The following is a 23,676-nucleotide window of genomic DNA, read 5'->3' on the forward strand; positions in this document are numbered from 1 at the left end:
AAGTGTATTTATGTATTCACTTCTCCATTTATTTTCAGTTGCGTCTCTTATGACTATCAGAACTGGTATTTTTTCAGAGCTGGTCTTGTTTGTAGCTGGCTATGTTGAAGCCCCACTATACCAGGAATCCCTTAGCACATGTCCGGATTGGGGGGCCAGCCACTAAAGGTGGAGGGTGCCAATTGAGTTCCTAGAGCCCTTTCATTTACAACCACCCTCACCCCACTGACTGCACTGCCCCGCGCATGCACTCTTGTGACAAGTTTGATAAAGTCATAACACTGAGCAACACAAACTGCAACTCCAATTTTATAAAGTTTTAATGAAACAAATCTGATCTATTTTGTTTAGGGATGCAAAAGTTGAGTATATAGCCACGAAAGAAAGTGAGGGAATGGTTACTATAAAAGACAGGTGAGTGGAGAATTGAAGACGGGCTCAAACAGATACACGTACACCAACATCCACAGCAGCATTATTCACAACAGCCAAAAGGAAGAAGTCACCCAAGTATCCACTGACAGATGAATGGCGAAGCGTGATATAGTCATACAACATATTACTGAAACATAAGATGTATTAAAACTGTAATATATTTGTAACATGGATGAACCTTGAAAGTATTATGCTAAGTGAAATTAGCCAGACACAAAAGGACATACAACATCCTTTTACAATATACAGCATTCCACTTGTACGAAATATCTAGAATAAGCAAATTCAGAGGGACAGAAAGTGGATCAGAGGTTACCATGGGCTGAGGGGAGGGGGCAATGGAAATAATTGCTTAATAAGTAAAGTGTTCCTGTTAGAGACAATGAAAAGTTTTGGTAGTGAGTGGTGGTTATGGTAGCACAACATTGCAAGTGTAATTAATGCCATGGGTGGCAAACTTAAGTGTATGATTCATACCATTTAATGTGGCAAAAATATCCTTAAAATGGCAAGTTTTATTTTACATGTTACCATACACACAAAAAAAGCAAGCTAGTGGTCCTGAACAGGCTGGGGAAAAGGGTCAGCAGGCAATTCACTTTATAATACTCCAAGCTCTACATTTGTTGTGTGCATTTTTCTATGTTATGCCTAAAATTTAAAGCCTTTAAAGAAGGCATCAAAAAGAGAAAAAAAACAAAACAAAACTTGTGGACTTTATTTTTACTGACACTGGCAATAAACTTCCTTTCTGTAATAAAAAATGCCAGAAGACAAAAGAAAAATAGTTTTGAGGTGAAAAGGTTTTGATGAAGAATTATACATCCCAAAATGATGGTATTACTGTGTGAGGGCAACATGAAGTTCTTAGACATGCAAAAGCTAAGAATATCCTACTTTCCTTGAAAAAAAAAAAACTCAACTAATCAAGGAATTAGTAAAAATAAAGATCAAACATAGCTAAGCCTACAGGCTTCCCCAGTTAATTTATGAACTTCATAATAACCCTAACTCCACATATAACGGTGAATTTTGGAAGACTCATTTAGTAGTTATACACTGACAACTCCTGAGTATTAAGCTCTAATCTAGATCCATCACCTAAAATCCATACTAACCTAACTACTTGTTATTGCCATTTGAATGTCTAACGCATCTCATAACTAAAAAGCCCCCAAATGGACTCTGTATCTTACCTTCCACACTCTCCCCACCCCCAAATCAGCTCCTCTACATTCTTCCCCTTTAAGTTACATTGTTTGACTCAAAAACCTTCGAGTTATTTATGATTACTATTTCTTGCACATGTTATATCCAAACCTATCTCCACATACATTTACACACATTAACACACACACAGAATCAGATAACTTCCCATTACCATGGCCCACGCTACCATCATCTCTGTTCTGGATTACTGCAAAATAATTCCCTAACTGAGCTCCCTGCTCCAATGTTTTCCTTCTTTTAATATATTCTCAACACAGTAGCCAGAGCAATTTCGTTAAAATATAAAACAGATCATAATATTCCTCTACTCAAAACCCTCTAGTGATATCTCATCTCATTCAGAACTAAAACCAGTGTCTTCAAAATGGTTTACAAGAACCTATATAATTTGGCCCTTGCTCACTCTGCACCAGCCACACTATTTCTCATACCTGACAAGCAGGCCTCTTTTTTTAGGGTCTTCACCCTGGCTGTTCCCTTGGCATGGAGTCCCTTTTCCCCCCAAATGTCCTGATAGCTTACTCTCTCCCTCACCCCTTCAGATCTCTGCTCTAAGTGAAACTTTCCTTCAACTACTCTATTTAAAATGACAGAGTGCCCTGACCATTCCCTATACTCAGTCTCTATCGTATCTACATTTAATTTATACCAGTATGATTAAAAAAAAAAAATTCAAACATAGGATAGGTGTTAAGCTCTAAAGCCTACATGACTCAGTCTAAATAGCAGCTGTATAATATATTTATGAAACATAACATGCCAAAAATAATTTGGGGAAGCAAAAGCATGCTTTGTTTTTTGGTTTTGTTGTTTTTTTTTTTTCAAAGAATTTGGATCTAAAAGTCGAGATCTTTTTTAAAGTGGGAAGTTAAGCGGAGTCGAGGGAGACAGGAAAGAAATTAAAGAACATTAAATCTCATTATTTATGGGAGAATAAACACTACTATATTTTTAGTATCATTGAGGACTAATAGAAAAAAATGGATAGATAACTTTCCTTCAATCTCAAGAACAAGGAAATCTTATACTACATTTAAGTTACAAAAAGAAGGGGAGGAAATAGTTCAAAGTTATTTTGACATGCATAAAATAAGATCTGGGAAGATTAAATATCATAATAAATGAAAGCTCATTGGCCTGAAGAAACAAATTACAATGTTTAAAACAAACACAAAAATCAAAGTAGCACGAAAGAAGAAAGCTTAAAACTAATAAGTAAAGACATGGTAAGGAAATAAAAAAACAGGGTCTCAGTTTTATTGTTCCTCAAAGTAAAATTTGAGGAAATGAAAGTTACAGAGGGTCTAGAAATCAAGATCACGCAACGGAGATTTGAGCACCATAAATGTTTGTGCCAAGCAGGGCAAGCATCCATCCCAGTTTCCATGAGATGGTCTTTTGGCACTGAAGTCCCCCATTCCAGGAAACCCATCAATTATGGTGGGAGAATAACAGATCTCTTGTAATCTTTGATGGATCTCTTAGATATAAAGAACATTTAAAACTAGACTTGAGTAACATAATCAGGCTTTGTGCCCAGAGAGAATAGACTTTCTATTCACCTCAACAACATTGGCAAACATTTCAAATGTTTACCTTGGCCGGCAGGCCAGCATGAATCTTTGCTGCAGGCTTGCCATTCAATGGGTACTGCTGAGTAGGGGGATTCTCATTGTAGAGGACAGGCAGTTTTTGGTATTACCACTTTAAAGTTCTTTCCGGCTAAAGTTATTATAGCAGCCAAGGTTTATGGAATTGAATATTTATTCCCTAAAAATCCAAAACTCTATTCCAATAGTCTTGGGTATATACAGTTCAAAATATTCAATCCATACAGAAATCCCTTTTGAAGGAAAAATTTCCCATGGACCCCAAAATTGACCTAACTCATTTTTATTAGAATGTAACTTAAATCTGTAAATCTGTATATTCTTCAAGCCCAGTTCTAAACACCTATGCTTTTTCGCTTTTATACAACTAAAAAGCCAAGTTTACAAACAGATAAGTATCAAGCTTTAGAATCTTCAAATGAGAAAGTTGATTTACTGCAACAAATAGTGCTGTTATGCAGAAATGAAAATGTTAATTTGACACAAAGCATGTCATATGGCACAATATTGATAACTTCAAAAATCTACTTGTACATAAAGATAATCACACATCATAATGAAAACTGCTACGAAACCATCCTAGAATGACCATACAAATGAAGTTTCATTTCCTATTAACAAAAATAACAGCCAAGTTCTATTGAGCCTTACTTATACTCTATACCTTTCACACGTAATAATTTATTAACGTTCCCGATGTCACTATGAAACGTAAGAGACTGAAGAACAGAGGGTTTTTTTGTTTGTTTTTAAACTTGCCCAAAGTCTCACAGCTGATAGATAAACAGGATACTGGAAGCTAGGCAGCCAGTTAGTGGCTCCACTAAACCATTACAACAAAATACCTGTCTCAAGCCCCTGGACATACGGTACTTAACGTAGAATTACTAGATTCACATTAAATGGAGATTTAATCCAGTTATTGCTGAAACCAGCCACAGAAATTTTCACTGTGCTTTTACTACAACACCTGCTCCAAGTAAATTATTGCAGCTTTTCCGCACCAAGGTAGAATTGGCATAAGATGTTTTCTTTCCTTGCCAATATGGCAGTGGCCATCAGGAGGAGTTGAGTTTGTCAAGCCTGTGCCAACTCCTCTCTCCAAATACCCCTATGCAAACTCCCCTTCCCTTCATCCTTCCAGCAAGCCGAGATCACGTCTGCCCCTGGTTCAACCATGAAGACAAGCAGCAAACGTAGGTCCCAGCATCGATTTTAGGTTTGTCCCCAAGACAATTGAGAGTGCATTTTTATTGTTATTTTAGGTTATCACTGAAACAAAGTCACTAGTTTTAGAAAATTCACAGATCCTCCAACATACACATTCTCAGAATGAGAAGAGTCAGAGACACCGCCTTATCTGGTGGCGCTATGATGGGATAGCTTGAGCTAACGCTGAGCAACAACAAAAAACCACCGTATGAAACTAATTCTTGTGTCTGACAAGGAACTGATTGAAGACATCATTCAAAATACTGCACGTGTTCAGAAAAAGTTCCTTTCTGGTCTTAGAATCAAGAATGGTTGTGCTTCTCTTGGGAAGTCTGTTTTGTGTTTTCATCTTCTGGACGTATTACGTTTCATGTTTTCTGCTTCTCTTACATGGCTCCTACCACAGTTTGTAATTATAGACTCATTTGAGAGATTTGATGAACGTCTGAAATGTCTGTTTCTGCCTTACAAGAGCTGTTAGGGAAAGCACCATGTCTCTCTGCTTCACCCCTTTGTTCTCAGCACCTTTCACAGAACTTGGCACAGTAGGCCCTCACTGAGGGTTTGTTGAATGAACGAGTGAATGGGTCTATGAATAAAACAAGAACCAGAGACTAGACCATTTCCCTTTTAGTAGGAGCTGCTAGAAAATTTAGAGCTGAATTTGTTTCTTGCTTGTAACAAGTGTGGGAGATCATACACTTATGTTTTTGTCCTAGCCTCATTCTTAATACCATTTTATGTCTCTGCCCTTAATTTTCTCTTCTTTCCCCATCTTCTAAATTAATCTGCCTTGCTATATTTTATGAATCCCTATAAATTGCCTTAACTCCCTGTGGAACAGAGTAGGTGATAGATGTTTACTAAGGTCTTAGGTATGTGAGAGAATTGTTAACTAAACCCTCTACATATGAGCATCTGTAACTCTTAACAGTTATTTGCTGGTTCTAGGACTATGCTAATATTTAAAATAAGTTCAATCCAAGCTAGAAACCACATATGGTATGTCATTTCAGTCATTTGTATATCAGATATGTGACAAATATTTCTAATAAAGCTAGGCAATTTGGTGTATAAGAGAATGTAGGGTTATAGATTTTGGATCAAAGGATGACTTGTCTTTTAAGTGGTTTTCCATATATATTGCCATCATAAAATAAAGACAGTTTGCTTTTATTTGTGCCCTATTGTGTGGGGGGGGGCAGGGATGGAGAGTGGGGGGCAGTGAGGAAGGACTAGCCAAGATCTTGGTCAGTCATTGAGAAAAGTCTGATCATTCTATAAAACAAATGTAGGACACTATGAAGTAAAAATATTAGAATAGCCTAAACCCCTTTTTAAACACTATTCCTATGTCAGTGGCAGGAATTACTTGCAAGTCTGAAATTCCCCAGTTATCTTCTCTAGTTGTTTGTATTCAGAGCATTTTCACTATAAGTGTTGACCAACTGTTTTTTCCTTAAAACAATTAAGCCCATTAATGATTAATGTGCACCTCTCCCTGCACAAGTTAAATCTCATTTATTCCAACTAGACCCACAAACTAAAAGGAGTTGAGTCCACTCCCCCAACCCATTTGCTTCTGTCAGGTTGCCAGACCAACACCTCCTTTGGGGTTAGTCAGAAGACATAAAGTGTTCATTTATGAAACTGAAATTTGATGTCTATTATGTATAAGGCCCACTTGAGTCAGCTGAATCTCAGAGGACAAACTGCAAAAGGGAGGAAGGAGTAGGTGTAAAGAAACAGATGGATAATAGTCATATGTCACAGATAAGTGACAGTTCTTTGGAGAATTTGATAGGGTGTAGGCTGGAGCCGTTTCTTCTCTCTCTCGCGCTCTCTCTCTCTCTCTCTCTCTCAGGATGTGGAGATTAGGAGTGAGAAAAGAAAAGAGAAGGGGCAAGACAATAGGCCAGACCAGAGTGCCTGATCAGCATCCTAAAGCTATCTGCCATTCCCAGCACTCCCACCCCTCCCCCGCCACACACACACCACGCTGGTACTGTCATGTGGATCTCAGGGTCTCAGATCAAACAGATAGATGTGGCCCCTGCCTCCCGGGCCAAGGATCACCTCCTCCCGAGGTACAGGAGGGTAGGAAGGCAGAAAAGAAGGGAAGGGAGACGGAAGCGAAGAGATGAGCAAACTACCAAGGCCTCCTCAGGGACAGTGGCCTTTTTTTCCCCTCCAAAGTGGTTCAGTCGCACAAAAATCTAAACCCATCCGGCCCGATCACGTGCTAGCTCCCTTTATCAAATGCTGGCGGCTGCAGACCGCGCACACCTGCCCGCCCGCAGCTGCAGTGGAGAACGCGGGGCCCCAAGGGAGCACGCCGAGGGCGGCGGCTGAGCGAGAAGGGAGGGAGACCCCCCAAACCCCGACGAAGAAGAAAGCCCCGCCTGTCCGATGTTGTTCTCCAGACGAATCGGGCCGAGAGGCCCGGGACGCAGCCCCTATTTCCAAAAAGCCTCCGATGTTACATCATCAACAGAAACCTATTAACACGAAATACATACCCAGCCGCTGGGAAAGGCTACATCGCGGACACAAACAAAAACAGACCTCTGCTATCAGGTCCGAGCAGTTCCCGCACAGGGGAAGGATGCTGTAAGGCTCTAGAATTCCATGAAAATAAACAAAACCAAGGCAAGCCTGTGTTCTTACCTCCTGCGCGGTATCACATCCATCTCTGGTCTTCCCTATGGGTGTTTTGCTGTTTTGTTTTGCTTTTTTATTTTAAGGAAAAAAAACAAAATAGAAGCCTACTTAATGAACCACCCAGCTAATCCGCAGGGCGATGACTTCCTACCCATCCTGCAGCCCCGTACTTGTCAGAGCAGCGGGAAGGTTTTCTCTCCCCACATCTGCCTGAAATCCCACCAGCAGTGCGCTCCTTGGCGTCAGTGGTAATTACAGACGACAAAGACTGCAGTTCCTTGACAAGAGGGTCTCGTCCCAGCTCCTCCCTCACAGCCCTACCATCAGAATTAAATCCATTTCCTGCACGAGGCTGCAAAGAAATGAGAGCTCGCTTCGCTTTGCGCGCTGACAAAAGGATGCTTCCCCGGTGCCCGCAGAGCCCCCTCTAGTGGGCCGCGGGACTCGGCCGCCCGGGAGGAACTCGGCGCTGCAGTGCCCAACGCCCCGTGCTGCCGCAGTCCCGGCCCCGGGCCACGCCCAGGCGCTCTGTCGTGCTCACCCCACTTGGGTACCACCAACTATCCACAGTAGCCGAGAGCTAACAGCATCTTGTTGGCAGGAGGAAAATCTGAAACGTGAGCTCTGTTAGAGGATTTATCCTCCCTAGGATTAAAAAAGCCTCACACAGAATGTATTTTTTATCCAGGAAATAGGTACATCTTACTGTTAGAAGGTAACAGTATTAGTGATTTTAATAGCAATTGTTTGACCATCTAATCTCAGAACCAAAATTAGCCCTATCCTAATTCTAACTCCATTTCCAACTAGTACAAAACCTTTGTCATTGCTGGGCCCTCTGGAGTGGTTTGTTGTCCAGTTTCCTCAAGTTCTAATTACTAACTCCCCTCACCCCTTCTTCTTCCCCAACTTCCCACTCTGGATGGAACAGGTATAGTGTGAGAAAACCGGGTGGGGAGCCAGGACAGTTGCCTGCAGTCCAGGATCTGCCCTCAGTTAGCTGCGTGACCTTGATAAAGTCACTTAACCTCTCTAGGACTTATCTTTAGCTATGAAGCTACAGCATGCCCTAAGGCAACTTCAGTTTTCAATATTCGCTGACAGTGTTTCTCAACATGTAGTCCTTAGAGCAGGGATATCGGGTGGTAACATTGGGGTTTTAGACTCCCATAATCTCTGCCAGCTCCTCAAAGCTCCCCTAAGTCCACACTCACCAAGTGGTTTTAAAGAGGTGCTTGCAGGACACGTACAGCATCCACAGAAGCCCCTGGCCACTGCTCTGAACCAGACTGGGCCTCCTTTCAGGTTCTGAGATTTCACAGCCCTCAGACCCCAGCACCACAGTGCTGGCTGTGGAATCAGAATGTTAAAATGTTTAACAAGCACCCCTGTGACTCCTTACATATTAGGGGTCAGGTCTATGTAACTACTGATTCAGACGAGGAAGAGCCTATCACAACCCTAGAACTAGCAGATGCTCCACTTCCAGGGCAGAGGTGAAGTGTTCTATTCTGGCTTCCCTACCTCCACTCCAGTCCCTGCATCTTCCTTCCCCACTCAGAGCTTCTCATTCATTCCCCTTCCTTCTCCTGAAGCAGAGTCCACATACCCTTTTCCCCATCCCCCTATAAAGGAGAAGCTTAAACCTAGCCACTTGAGATGACTCACCAGCCCCCTCCCTACCTGGAGGGGCCATGGTCTATCAAAAGCCAGGTAATGATGTGTTTGAGACATTTCAGGGGGTTGTGGCATTATTAGTGCCAGGGTGCAATGATAACTGGGAAGTCAGGAAAGTCTTCTCCAGAGCTAACATTGGCTCTGTTCCAAAACTGAACCCAGAAAGAAAATAAAGAACTCCCATTTAGTCCAGGAATACCAAGTTTCATGATATACTGGTCATCTCTAGTCACTCAAGAACTCTGCATGGTGCATTATTCAATTTTCTCAAGTTAACAGCCAGCCAGTGTTGGTGCTTGGCATTGTTCTCAGGGCTGTACGTGCAGTTTAATTCATTTAATCTTCACAAGAAGAGAGGGTGGTACCATTATTCCCATTTTACCAATGAATCTGGAGACAGACAGGTTTAGCAACTTGCCCAAGATCACAAAGCTAGTGGGGGGGGGGGGGGTGGTAGCTAGGATCCAAACTTAAGCATTTTGGTTCCAGAACACTATACTGCATGGCATCAGAAGAGACTTCAAAAAGCAGAACTGGTCATGTCTACAGACTATTGTGTCTCAAAGTTCGATTTAAAGTCACTTTTTAGTCGCAATATTGTTTTACATTTGAGTAGCAAATACAAAGAAAAGCAAAACTGGTATAAGACACTGATAAGGCTGTACCATATTCTTTTACCACAAGAAGTGATCCTTCTTCTCTAGCAGAGCAAGGTTTTAACAAGAAACACCCAAATGAAGCTCTGATTTATACTGTTAACGTGGGTGAACACTGAAGATGTCATGTTGAGGTAAAAGCCATACAAGAGAATATGCCTAAGGTATGATCTCACACAAAATAGAATATACAAATTCTTACAGAAAAAGAAGACTACAAGCTACCAGGAGTGGGAGTGGGGAATAGGGAATTAATGCTTTAGTTAATGGAACAAGGGAAGTTTTGGTAATGGATGGTGATAGCAGTGGTACATCGTGAATATAATCACCACCATTTAGTTGTATACTTCGAAGTGGTGGAAAAGGGAAGCATTACGAGATACAATAAAGTTCTTAAAAATATGTCCACCTTCTCCCAGACACCATCTGATTAAGACAAGTGCTGGGAAAGTGGCATGAGCCCACGTTCTTAAGAGTTGTTCACATGTCGGTCAGGAAACAAGACTGTTTCCATGTGAAATTTTAATTGAAGTTCCTAAAGTTCTCAATTTCCAACCCACAGGTGGACATGGTAAGACCTTGAAAACTCAGAGTTCCCACAGCCGAAAGCCTTGGACACCTGCTCCTCAGCTGGAGACAGGAAAGCACAGGAGACTCCATGTCTGTCCCTGAAAGAGTTACATTTGGCTAGCCTCTGAGGGCCAAGTAGGGAGTTTAAAATTAGGTTTACTGACTGATTTGCAGTAGTTATTTCTAATCTCCGAGTCTTCTGACAAGTGCTTCTGGCCAGCAACAGCTTGTAAAGAGAGCAGATGGCAGCATGGCAAATACCAGCCATGCTTCTACTAGGCAGTTCTAAGATGGCTCCCAGTGGTCTCACCTCCTGGTAGTCACACTCTTACAGAGTCCCCTCCCTTGAGGGACAGGCAGGACCTGGAAGACTTGCTTCTAACCCATAACTGGTAGAACACAGCAAAGGTGACAGGATATCACTATTGCACAGGTTACATAAGATTCTTTACCCCACTAGCAGACGATTACCTCCCTGGCTTGCACACTTCAGTAAAGCAGTGGCCATGTTGGAAAGGCTGACACAGTAAAGAACCAAGGGCAGCTTCCAGCCAACAGACAGCTAGAAATTGAGGGTCTCAGTCCAGAAGTTCTAGAGAAAGTGAGTTTTTCTAATCACTACAAAACACAGCAGAGCCTTTTCTAGTCAAGCCTTCAGTTGAGACCCCAGCCATGGTTAACACCTTATTTTTTTTTGCCTTGTGAGACCTTGAAGTAGAAGATGCAGCTAAATCAAGCACAGACTAGAGATAAGCACCTTTTAAGTTGCCGAGATTGTGATTTGTTCAATGGCAATAGCTAATACAGCACCTTGTCATGCTCCAATTCTAGGCTTAATTATCAGCGGCCCCTGGGAAGGCTAGAAGTGCTGGAGGAATTAACAACCCTGAGGAACAGCCCTCGCCCAATGACTGTTATGCTAGTAAACATCCTAGCTTCCTCAGCCCTGAGTGCTAAGGGGACATGGCCAAGGCAAATTCTACATGCCTCCCTGAATGCCTCTGCAGGACTGAGCCCCAGTTGCCCACATCTTTTATAGGCTTTTCTTCCCTGTTTCACTTTCCCACTATACCCCACTGGTGCTTCCTGGGCTTACCTGCTTAAGTTCCTCTCTACATGGTTTTTCTGCAAATCTATAACTACTCTAATAAATGATAAGAATTTATCATTGACTTTACTTGAAAGCACAAAGTCTAGATCTCCTGAAGATGCCACTTTCCCAATAAGTGAAAATGTAACCATGTAACTGAGACCTAAATGGAAAAAAAAAAACGAATTGAAGAGTCCAGAGCCCGGAGCACCAGTCTCAGTCCCAATGACTGTATGGCATCAGGAAAGACCTTTGACCCCAAGGTCTCACATACCAGCTATAAAGCAAGGTTAATAAGTGCATGTCCTTCTACCACCCAAGGTTGTCATGCAGAAGAGATGAGGTACCAAGTGAAAGCACTTACTGTCTTATTGCTGATTAAAATGAGACAACCAGCAACTATAACTCCAGCCACACCAGGGAATAGCCAACATGGGTTGGGGGGGGGGGTACAAAGATGAGAGAAAGGCCCCCAGCCTCTAATTCCCACCTTCACATTAGCTCTAGACCTTATGGGTCACAGAGAAAACTGTGCTCAGCCCTGATGATCTGAAAGTCCCTCTGGGGAATCCCCTGTGGAACCAGGATAAGGTCTTACCTTCTTTTCCCAGGACCTTGGAAGCCACAATGAGGTTTCAGAATGGAGACTTTTTTCTGATGACTTGCCTAGCAAGATTTTATTATTATGGAGTTTTTACTGGAAAGTCTATGTCAAAACTTAGGGCAAATGCCTCAGACCCAAGGATTTTGTTCCTGGGCCCCTGATTCCCTTGACTACCCAATGCCCCACCGGTGGCTGAAAAACAGCAGACTGCCTTCTTATTCCAACAGATTCCACTTAGGGTACATCTCCCATCAGTCTGGGCCTTCTTGTTCTTGCCCTGAGGCCCCGTTCTACAGACTGCCACACTGAGAAGTTCTACTGCCAATACCCTGAGAAGTGTTGCAAACCTTTATCCAGCTTAGCCCTATACCAACAGAAGTTACCCCGGAAACCCCCTTTCTCCTACCTTTCAGAGTTTCTTCCATAGGTGGCACCATTTCTTCCCTAGTAAAGACAGTTGGCCTCTCCCCAATCGTCCTTCCATTCTTTTTTTTTTTTTTTTTAATTTTTTTTAAAAATGTAACAAACACAAACATTCTTATGATCATTCCGTTCTACATATATAATCAGTAATCCACAATATCACCACATAGTTGCATATTCATCATGATCATTTCTTAGAACATTTGCATCAATTCAGAAAAAGAAATAAAGACAACAACAACAAAAATCATATATACCATACCCCTTACCCTCCCTTTCATTGATCACTAGCATTTCAATCTAAATTTTAACATTTGTTCCCCCTATTTATTTTTATTTCATGTGTTTTACTCATCTGTTGATAAGGTAGATAAAAGGAGCATCAGACGCAAGGTTTTCACAATCACAGTCACATCCTTCCATTCTTTTTTATTTCTACCCACTGCCCCCAATGTGGACAAAGGGCCCAAAACCCAGTAGACAAAAAACCAAAAACATTCTGTAGAGAGCTGAAGGGAACAGCTTACAATTCTATACTCTTCTAGCTTAGGAATAAGTGACTGTTACCCTCCTGGGGGAATTAGCTTCTAATAGAAATAAAAACCCAAGTGCGAAAGTGGCTCAGTGGCAGAATTCTCGCCTGCCATGCCAGAGACCTGGGTTCAATTCCCAGTGCCTGCCCATGCAAAACAAACAAACAAAAAAAAACCCCTAAGTGTTGAGAAAACAGATGGAATAGAGGACATTAGGTATAGGTCTAGAGAGGATAAAGCTGAGAACCCCAAAGAGTAGAAGGGGAGCTGGAGGATTATAATGTAGACTGAAGTTCTTGAAGTCTATTTCTTCAAGTTCTGAAGTTAAAGATAAAGTAGAGTTGAATAAATCTGTGACAGGTAATGTCATTTAAAGAGTAGTTGTTAAATTTTGAGCTATCACAAAAAAATTTCAGAAACTCAAACTTTCAAGACTGCACATATTCTCTAGAAGGTACCTCGGGCTTTTTCAACTTTTCATACTTGGGGAATTCTGAAAGAAGAAAAACAATTATAAATGGCTACAGTTCAAAAGAAATATAATAAAAATGTAAAACATTTAACTTTAAATTTAAACATCTTTGATTACTAGTAAAGATAACATTTTTTACCATTAAAATTCTACCACTTTAATGTTTTTCACTGTTGGCAAGGATATGATGAAATCAGTGCTCTCGCATAGCCTTTTGGTAATACAAGTTGGCCCACACATCAAGTCACAGGATGTACCTACCTATGACTCAGGAGTTCTACTTCTTGGAATCTACCCTGAAAAACAAACACACAGAAAGGGCTAAACACATCAAGTTATTTGCCATGTTTGAGGCTATAAAACTGAAGCGAATTTAAATGTCCAACTATCAGAAAACTAAATATAGTTCACAGACCATCAAAACTTGTTATAAAGGTGAGTAACCTCTAAACATGCCAATGAGAATGAGAAGCCTGGACACATATACCACAATAATTTCTCAATTTGGTTGTATATGGAAAAAAAGGCATTTTAGTATATTTCCATCAGGGGTTCTACCAAAGTGGTATGAGCACTTGAGTCTCAACTTTCTGAAATCTCAACTTGAAGAAAAAAGTGAATCCATGACTAAAAAGTCAAGTCACTCAAATCATGAGTAGGCACTTCAAATATTAGAACCTCACCATGGACAATAAAACTAATCAAATGCTTTAATTTAATTCAGATTAATTTTCTAGTCTACTAATTTACAAGGGTGGGTTTTGTTAGAACTAAAGGAGGTTAAAGGGTATAACACTATTATCCACATCCTGTACCCCAACACTTCACTGACTCTCATCCCAGCCCCCATGTATATACCGTCCCCACTGCATTGAGGGGAGGAAGAGAATGCTTAATAGGCAAAGAACCCTCATCGGATTCTTAACATTGAATTGATAGGCCTTCTTTGAGTAAATACAGAACAAGATAGTTTTCTACCATCTGCATTATAAAGGTATTATCAGGGAGCTTAACAAGTAGAGTGAGGTATAGAAAGTAATGTTACATTCCTTCACATCTAAATTGTGTTCATAACTATCAATCCTGATTTAGCTGTCTGAGCTAAATTAAGCTTAATTCAGTAAATTAAGAGCTCCTTATGATGAGTAGGGGTTTGACCACAGAGCTTGATATAACCTAGTCTCTCCCCTTCGGGATCCCGTCCAGATCACATGATGCAAGGGGGACTCTACCCCTTGGTTCCTCTCACCCAAAACCATCCCAATGAAGCAGGAGCCTTAGGCCTGTCTGCTATACCAGAGCTACATAAGGACACATTCTAAGAGGAAAAGCTTCCAAAAAGAAACAGAGTGATCCAAAGAGGAACAGAAGAGTCCCTAAAATAATGTAATTGTATTTATAATCTCTTTATCCTTCCACTGGAAGATCTACCTTTAACACTGTAACCTTAGAGTCCATTTTGTCTCTGATCTGTTTTGGATACCCTAGGAATTAGAACAGAAGGAATAGATAGGGTGTCAGGGGAGTACTCTGAGCTCCCCCAGAGGCTAGCTTATGCTGCCCTAGCATTTGGCTGCTTTCTCCTAACCCCAAAAGTCACCTGTGTCGAGGATCAGCAGTATAGGAGTTCTGCCTCTACTTTCCATCCAGTTCTTGGAATTCTCCTCTATATCTGCCTTGGCCCAATCCAATAGAGCCTTTCATAAAATCTCCTATAAACATTCCCTCTAGAGATCTATTAGGATGGATGATGACTAGCTTCAATTAATTTAACTACAAAGCCCAGATTATGTCAGAAAAACAGAATAGTTATCAGCTCTTTCGAATTTTGTTCAGCTCATTGCAAGCACATAAGGTTGAAAAGCACATAAGGTAGGGTTGTCATAAACTTACACCAGATTTCACATAGGATAAGCACACAGTAAAGTTGTTTTCATGCTCAATTCATTTTCCCTCAGAAAAAAATTAGAGTTCCAAACAAAGAACCTCCCTCTTGTTTTCAAAGAAATAGAGGTTTGTCCTCCCTTTAACATTTTCTTATCTCAAACAGATTCAGCCTCAAGAATCTCCCTTGGTTGTCTGGTTGCATCTCCTGCAGTGGCTGCAGCCTGGGGAATCCTCTACTGGAGAGGCTATCACCCCAAGGTTAGGTCCCTCCCATCTACATGCTCTCAATACCTCACCTTTCCAGATGGCCAGACAACTTCCAACATACCTACCACCACAGCACCAGTCCCTAAGTCCCCAAAGTTAAGAAGACACAGTCAAGTCCCAGAGGCAAGTGAACCCCTAGAGCAGCCTTCCCTATGAGCCCCAATACACTTGGTTCAGGGCTACAAAGTTAGACATCTAAACAGGTGAAATGGGCAGGGAGCATGTGATACAATAATAAGTGGTGGGGACGACCTATAGAGTAGACAACATCCACTCTATCAAGAGGAGAATTCAATTTAGAATACCAGACACCGGCCAGACTCATCAGAATATGCTCCAAAAGGCACTATAAGTTCTGGGGCAAACAAGCACACTACCCAAGCAAAAGCCTAGATCTACCCACCACATTACAATGGTAGTATTTTTGCTGTCATACATAGCTCCTACTGGAGTGAAACATGAGAGGAGAGGCTTCAGGACATTTAAAGGGTGCTAATAAAGTTTCCCACCTATCCATACCATCTGTTTTCAGAGTTTAATGTTAAGGGAAGTTTTTTCCAGTGATTAAATTTATATACAGATTACCACAACCTGGAGATGGGGGGTAGTGTGACTCTTCCACTCACACTGACTGTGTCCTTTCAGGAACTCTTCCCAAGGAGTCTCCTGTGACATGCTATTACAGTGTTCAACAATGGCATATCCAGGCCACTAAAACACAGTTACACATCATCCACATACTGCTTTCCAGAGCCCCCAGCTCTCTTGGCCTCTCACTCAAAAAGAAAGTAGCTTTTTTCCAGGGACACAGTCTCTGCAATATCACAGACAACTCTGAACAAAATTCATGGCCTTGCATGGTATGAAATATCCAAGTTGTAGCCACAAGTGACAAAGAATAAACGAGAGGCAGTGAACACAGCTTACCACCCAGCAGCCCAACCCCAACATTATAAAAGCCCACATCCTGAAATTCTACCAGTTTTAAGGGAGCTTCTCCCAGACCTTGAAATTAATCCCTGTCTCTACCAAAACTAGATGTTGTGCCTTCACAAGGTGCAGGACCCCTCCATCTGCACATATACTTACCAATTCAGTACCCTACTAAACCTTGTTTGGCCACAGAAGTTAGTCTCCCATCCCTGCCATCAGCAGATTCTCATGTATTTCATTCAGGATTTTGCCTTCCAGGAATGTTGATCTTGTGTAATCTGTTCTGACCCCATCTCCCCCACCTCCACAAAATTCCTATGCCCCTAGAACGTCCATCCCTGCCAACAAGATTCTACTCTCCAGATCTTCTCCAAAGGCAGGAAGGAGAGAGACGACTCAGCAAACCACATCCCAAATCTAAGCCACTTTGCACACTAGCACAATGAGTCATGTCATTGTGCTATCCTTACTAGGATCCTTTTGTCAAATAAAAGCCAGCCCAAGGGGAAAAAAAAATTAGAAAAAAGCCAGCCTGAGAATTCTGGGAAGATAGAAGAATAGGAAGCTTGAGGAATTGGTCCCTCCACTAGAACTATTAGGTGATTCAGACAGTGTCTGCCTGTTTATTGTGAAACACCAGAGTCCAGAACACTGCAATGTCCAAGGAAGAATATGAGAAAGAAGCTGGTAAGTTGCAGTAAATACCAGTGAATCGCCTTTTCTGCACAGTGGCTACCATCATCCATGTTCATGGCAGTGGAAGGATATTTTTATATCTAGAGAAGGATATAAAAACCTAGTTCCAAAAAAAAAAAAAAACAAACCTAGCTCCCCAGGATCTGGGGGGGGGTCATGGTCTGATTTCTTTTCATTGCTCTTAATTAACTGCTTCAGATCACCGAGGACCCAGCTCTGAGAAAGACCATTATTTCAATCTTCTCTGGAAAGAAGAGTGGAAGGGCTCTGCTGGTAGAACAATGGCCGAGTTAAGAAAGCACAGCCTTGGGGAAGACATGGAAGAAACTCCTGGTACCTTTACTGGTCCCTCCCTCATCCTCTCCCCAGGAAAGTTTGGTGCTAACAGGTTCTTTTCTTGATCCCTAGCCTTTTTCCAGCTAAGACTGACTGACTTGGGAAGCTCTTCTCTAGCATTTCCCCCATGCCTCGAATTTGTATCCCAGGCAGAAGCAGTTTGAGACAATGAAAGCAGTACAAGAAACAACTGAGGTGGTTGGCCTGGGACAAAGGCTTACCTACTTAAATCCTGCAGTGGAATACCCAGGAGAGGAAGAAGGTCTGATTCCTGTGAAATAGAGAAGCCACTCAAACTCCTGTAAAAAAAGGGAACTAACTCCTAGGCCACCAGCAAGTGCAAGTCCAGGACCAGACAGGTGCAAAACAGACCAATACAACCCTGCACTTCATATTTTCCTTGGGCTGAGAGCACTAGCCAATGCAAAGACAATCTGCAAAGAGGGAAAAAGGTGGTTTTGCTTAGGTTTGAATGTTAGATGCCAGTAACTAAAGTTTATTACTAGCTGGATAGAAACTCAAGAAACAGACATCTCAGGTAATAAGTCCTAGAGTTATTTTTAAACATTAAAATGGACAATGTACAATAAAAGTTACAACATAAACAAGGAATGGCCCACCCAAAGGAAGACAAAATTCAGAAGGCATCAACAAAGATCAGACAGGGGACATAGCAAAGACTAAAAAAGTGATCTTCAAAGTGCTGAAGATGAAGGAAAATATAGAACCAAGGTAGGTCAGGAAAATAATGAGTGAACAATGAGAATATCAAAGAGACAAGTTTTAAAAAGGAACCAAACAGAACAATAGAGTTGAAGACCACAATAAATGAAAAATTCCCAGAAAGGTTTCAATAGCAGGTAAGAGCTGGCAGAAGAAAGACTTGGCAAACTTGAAGACAAGAGCACTGAAATTAGGCTAAGAAAAAAGAATTAGAAGTGAAAATAGCTCAAGAGACTTGTGGAACACCATCAAGCATACCAATATACTCATTATAGGAGTCCCAGAAGAAGAAAGAAAGAAGAAGACAGAATATTCAAAAAATATAATGGCAGAAAACTTCCCAAACTTAGCAAAAGACATGAATGTGCACATCCAAGAACGCCAACAACCTCAAACGGTAAACTGAAAAGAAATATGCCCCATCATATATCAGTCAAACTGTCAAACACAAAGGCCAAGGAAAGAGTCCTGAAAGCTACAAGAGAAAAGCAATGTGTTACATATGGGAGCCCCAATTAGACTGGGTGCCAATTTCTCACCAGAAACCATGGAGGCAAGGAGGTAGTGGGTTATTAAAGTACCAGCCAATAGTTTTGCTGAGATATAAAATTATCTTCTAGAAATGGAGAGATTAAGATATGCCCAGACAAGACAACAGCTGAAGGAATTCACCACTAGACCTGCCCTATAAGAAATGCTAAAGGGAGCTCTTCAGAAAGGAAAGGACACTAGACAGTGATTCAAAGTGGCATTAATAAATACAGTAAAAGCAACTATATGTGTAGTAGTAAGTACAAATATGATTGTGTTTTTGTTATGTAACCCTACTTACTTCCTACAAATGCTAAAACAAAAAACGTAAAAAAGTGATATATGATTTTGGACATACAACATATAAAGTGGTAACAAGAATGGATAGTAAAAAAAAAAAAATAAGACTTAAATACTAAATAGCAAAATGGCAGAAATCCTGCATTATCAGTAGTTACCTTAAATATCAATGGCTTTACACTCTCCAGTCAAAAGGCAACGATTGGCAGAACGGACAAAATAAAAAGCATAACCCAACTATATGCTGCTTATAAGAAAACCACCTTGAATTAAAAGGCACAGGTAAGCTCAAAATAAAAGGATGAAAAGGAGAATACGCCATGCAAGTAGTAACCAAAAGAGGTGGGGTAGCTATACCAATATCAGATAAAATAGACTAAGTCAAAAATAGTTATGAGGGACAAAGAAGAGCAAGAAAGCCATTATATATAGATAAGTGGGCCAACAAGAAGACATAAGTTATACATTTATATTTACATGTATGGTCCTAACAGAACCAAGATATGAGATTTGAAAGGAGAGAAAAGATAGATCTACATTAACAATCTGCTTTCAATAATGGATACAACATTCATATGCAAGTTCAATAAGGAAACAGAAGATTTGCATGATACTCTCAATCAACTAGACTTCACATATACAGAATGCTTCATCCAACAGCAACAAAGCACATTCTTCTGCAGTGCACATGGATCATTCTTCAGGATAAGCATATCTTAGGTCACAAAATAAGTCTCAGTTTCAAAGATATTGAAGCCATATAATGTACCTTCTCTGACCGCAATGGAATAAGGTTAGAAGTCAGCAGAGGGAGAAATGGAAAATTCACAAAGTGGAAATTAAACAACACTCTTAAACCACCAATGAGTTAAGGAGGAAATCAAAGGGAATTTTGGACATATCTTGAGGTAAGTGAAAATTAAAATACAAGATAACTTATGGGATGCAGTAAGGCACTACTGAGAGGGAAATTTATAGCTCTAAATGCTTACCATTAGAGAAGAAAGATTAAGTCAGAGACCTAAAATTGAAAGTGGAAGAACTAAAAGAAGAACAAACAACCCAAAGCAAGCAGAAGGAAGGAAAAGATTAGAAGTGAAACAGAATTTGAAGAGTACCAACTAATCCAAAAGTTACTTCAAGATCAATAGAATGACAAGCCCTCATCTGGAGGGGGAAAAGAAGACACAAATGACTAAAGTCAGAAATGAAAAAGCAGGACATTACCAACCCCACTGGAATAAGGCCTATAAATATGGAGTGATATCAACATGATAATGTAAACCATCCCCTGAAAAAACTTTCCCCGAGTTTCAGTGAATAAAATGACAAGTTCTACTTATATAGAACTCTGGAGGGCAGTAGAGACTGGAGAAGGACTCAAACACTGAATTGGATAAAAAAGGAAAGTCAGGGTAGGAGATTTCCATCCCAGACCCACCAATTTATTCCCCTCCCCCTTCACTCTGTCTCACATGGCTTGGGAATCACTCAAAGACAGCGGCTCAGTTCCCTCTCACCACGGACAGAACCATAGGGCCACTCACAGCAGTAAACTAGAACCCCAGGCAAATCCAGACACGGGACCAAGTCCATAGAGACCCAGGGCAGAACACAAGCCACTGAATTGTGGGCTGCATACTAGAGGGCTCCCAATGGCCAGTGGAGAGACACCACGGTAGAACTGTTGGCAAAAATAAGTTCACTCAATCCAGTTTCTGCTATTTAGACCACCTAAATACAAAGTGTACTTTTCTGGAGTGACCCACCTTTCTAGATCAACCCCATCTGGCTTCCCAGGCAGGATACCCTAACAGGGAAAAACTTGAAACAGAAAAGCCTCACAGAAAAAGAAAAAGGACAGGAGGTTAAATTTAACTGCTGTAAAACAGGATAGGTCCCAACTGGAAAAGCGTAAGGAAAATGTGAGCAATAAGGGAGGGAGAGAAGTTTAAACAAATAAGAGCTGGGGAGAAAATTCTTTACAAACAGAAAGATCAAGATTCCTGGAGAAGAACTGGAAAGGAAGCTTTTTCCTGGAGGTGAAATCATTGCACAAGTATAATCTTAATTGTAACACATACCCAGGGCAAGAATCAGATGAAAAGCTGAAAGTCCGGTCCATTAAACACAGGCTATTCTAAAGGTCTAGAATAAGTTGGACCAAGCATTAAAGAAGAGCCTTAACACAAAGTCAATCAAAAATAAAACCCTAGACAAGGGAGAGAAACTGACCTTCAAGCATTAACTCAAAATAACTGGATGCCTAGACATCAGCAAAAAGTTATAAGCCATACTGAGAAACAAGAAGATATGGATCAGTTTAAGGGAACAAATTAACTTGAAACGGAATTTGTAACTAATCAACAAAGTTCAAACAAGTCTCCTAAATCAAGTCAAGGAGATGAAGGAAAATGTGGCTAAAGGGACAAAGGATAGTAAGATGACACTGGGTAAGCAAGAAGAATTTGAAAGAATAAAGCATGGGAATGAAATGCAAAATAGTAGAGACATATAACAAATGTGGATAGGCAGAACAAAATCAGTAAGCCAGTAGACAGGACAACTGAAATCACAGAACAGAGAAAATGAGAAGTTTACAGCATCTTAGGGATTTGAATAACTACACAATATATAAACATACATATCATAGGTGCCCCAAGAGAAGGGAAGGGACAAGAAGGAGAATATTTGAGGAAATGATGGCCAGAAGTTTCCCAACTCTTACAAAAGATAGAGATACACGTCTTAGGAACATATAGAATAAATCCCAATAGACCTACTCCAAGACACATACTAATCAGAACGTCAAATGCCCTAGGCATTTCGGCATTCCAAAAACAGCAAAAGAAAGATCTGTCACATACAAGGGTTCCTTGATAAAATTAGGTTGCAATTTTTCATCAGAAACCATGGACGTGAAAAGACAATAGCACAATGTATTTACGGTACTGACAGAAAAAAAAAAAACAACTTGCAGCTAAGAACCCTTTACCCATAAGAACTGTCCTTCATATTTGCCAAGTCTCCTTGGGTAACTGGGGAGAAAAGAGGAAATATCCAGCCTCCCTATTTAGAAGATTTCTGATATTCTCACAAACAGTACGGACAACCAAATCAGTAGGTCAAGTCCTCAATCTCGGGGTTAGCCCCTGTGAAACTTATTCCTGCAAATGACTGGCTAAGCCTACTTAACATTAGGCCAAAGAGTCACTGCCAGAGAACCTCTTTTGTTGCTCAGATGTGGCCTCTCTAAACCAAGTTGGCAGTCACTGCCCTCACCCCCCACACACACATGGGGCATAACTCCCAGAGATATACCTCTCCCTGGCAACATGGAATAGAACTCCTGGAATTGTTATACCCCTGGTGCTGGGGCACAGTCTTCAGGTGAGCTGCTTCCGAAACAGGATGTGACACCAGAAGTCAGGCTTGAATCATTTTACTGGGCTGCACAGCACAGTACAAAGCTTTGTGCATGCCAGTGCAAGTTGGGACAAAGGAGATACAAACAGCTGCAGGTTTTATACATAGCAGGATGTGGAAACATTCCGTTAAGGCATTGTTTCCAATGCCTTAACGGAATTAAGGACCAATTATAACACAAGTTAGAAATGATATCCATAACTGGGGCCAGCTGCATACCTGTTGTTACTGATTTATTGACATTTATACTGCACATGCACGAGGGACTTTCCAGCTGGCATATGTGACTGCCTCATTCGGGGTTAATGGCTGCCAGCTGACTATGGCTCATTTTGATTCTCCAAAGAATGAGCTGGCACCCAGCATCAAGGGATTGAGGGAGCCTTCTTGACCAAAAGGGGTAAGAAAGAAATGAGACAGTTTCAGTGGCTGAGAGATTTCAAACAGAATCACGAGATTACCCTGGAGGTTATTCTTATGCATTATATAGATATCCCTTTTTAGTGTATGATGTATTAGAATGGCTGGAGGAAGCACCTGAAACTGTTAAAACTGTATTCCAGTAGCCTAGATTCTTGAAGACGATTATATAAAGATAGAACATTTACAATGTTACTTATGTCTGATGTTTTTTATCCAGGGTATGGACAGATGAGTAAAAAATAAGGGGATAAGGGGTAAAATAAACTGGGTAGATGGAAATACTAGTTGTTAATGAGAGAGAGGAATAAAGAGTATGGGATAATGTGAGTTTTTTCTTTTTTTTCTGGAGTGATGCAAATGTTCTAAAAAATTCTCATGGTGATGAATGCACAACTATGTGATGATATTGTGAGCCACTGATTGTATACCATGTATGGAATGTATGTGTGAAGATTTGTTAATAATTAAAAAAAAAACTGTCCCTCAAAAATGAGGGAGAGTTTAAAATACAGATAAACAGAACTCAACAAAAGAACAGCCCTAAAAGAATTACCTAAGGGCATTCTGTAGGTTGAAAGGAAAAGACAGGGCTGGAGTAGTGTGAAAAGATCAGTAAGGGTAACTGAAAGGGTAAATGCAAAACCTGAAAGCACTGTATCCTCAACATTCACCTCTACTCTTTAATTCCTATAAATCACGATACAATTGAACAAGAAGAAGGCATATCTCCTGATAATAAGTGGGCAAAATATAGAGTGGTAAAATGGGACAAAAAACGTATATGCTATTGAAGCTAAGTTGGCGTCTTTTCAAGTGAGGTCATAGATGTAGGTTGTATAATATAAACCCCAGGGTAACCACAAATAAATATTTTAAAAATACAGAAACAGAAGTGATAAAGTGATCAGATACTTAACAGGAGACAACTATACAGAAAAGAAGGTTACACAATACACTCTTAATCAGTGGGTCAAAGAAGAA

General features: G+C 40.8%; 1 protein-coding gene across 1 annotated transcript in view; it reads right to left on the minus strand.

Annotated features, from left to right (window-relative positions):
• FIGLA (folliculogenesis specific bHLH transcription factor) overlaps positions 1–23,676 on the minus strand; it is an 88,104-nt gene that overhangs the window by 54,684 nt on the left and 9,744 nt on the right. The window contains exons 4-5 of the mRNA XM_077134734.1: positions 13,435–13,469; positions 13,160–13,194 (exon numbers count right to left, since the gene is read on the minus strand). Coding sequence (XP_076990849.1) covers positions 13,179–13,194; positions 13,435–13,469 — 51 coding nt within the window. The 3' untranslated portion in view covers positions 13,160–13,178. The remainder of the gene's footprint in view (positions 1–13,159; positions 13,195–13,434; positions 13,470–23,676) is intronic.

Source organism: Tamandua tetradactyla, chromosome 17, assembly GCF_023851605.1.
Source record: "Tamandua tetradactyla isolate mTamTet1 chromosome 17, mTamTet1.pri, whole genome shotgun sequence".
Lineage (NCBI taxonomy): Eukaryota > Metazoa > Chordata > Mammalia > Pilosa > Myrmecophagidae > Tamandua > Tamandua tetradactyla.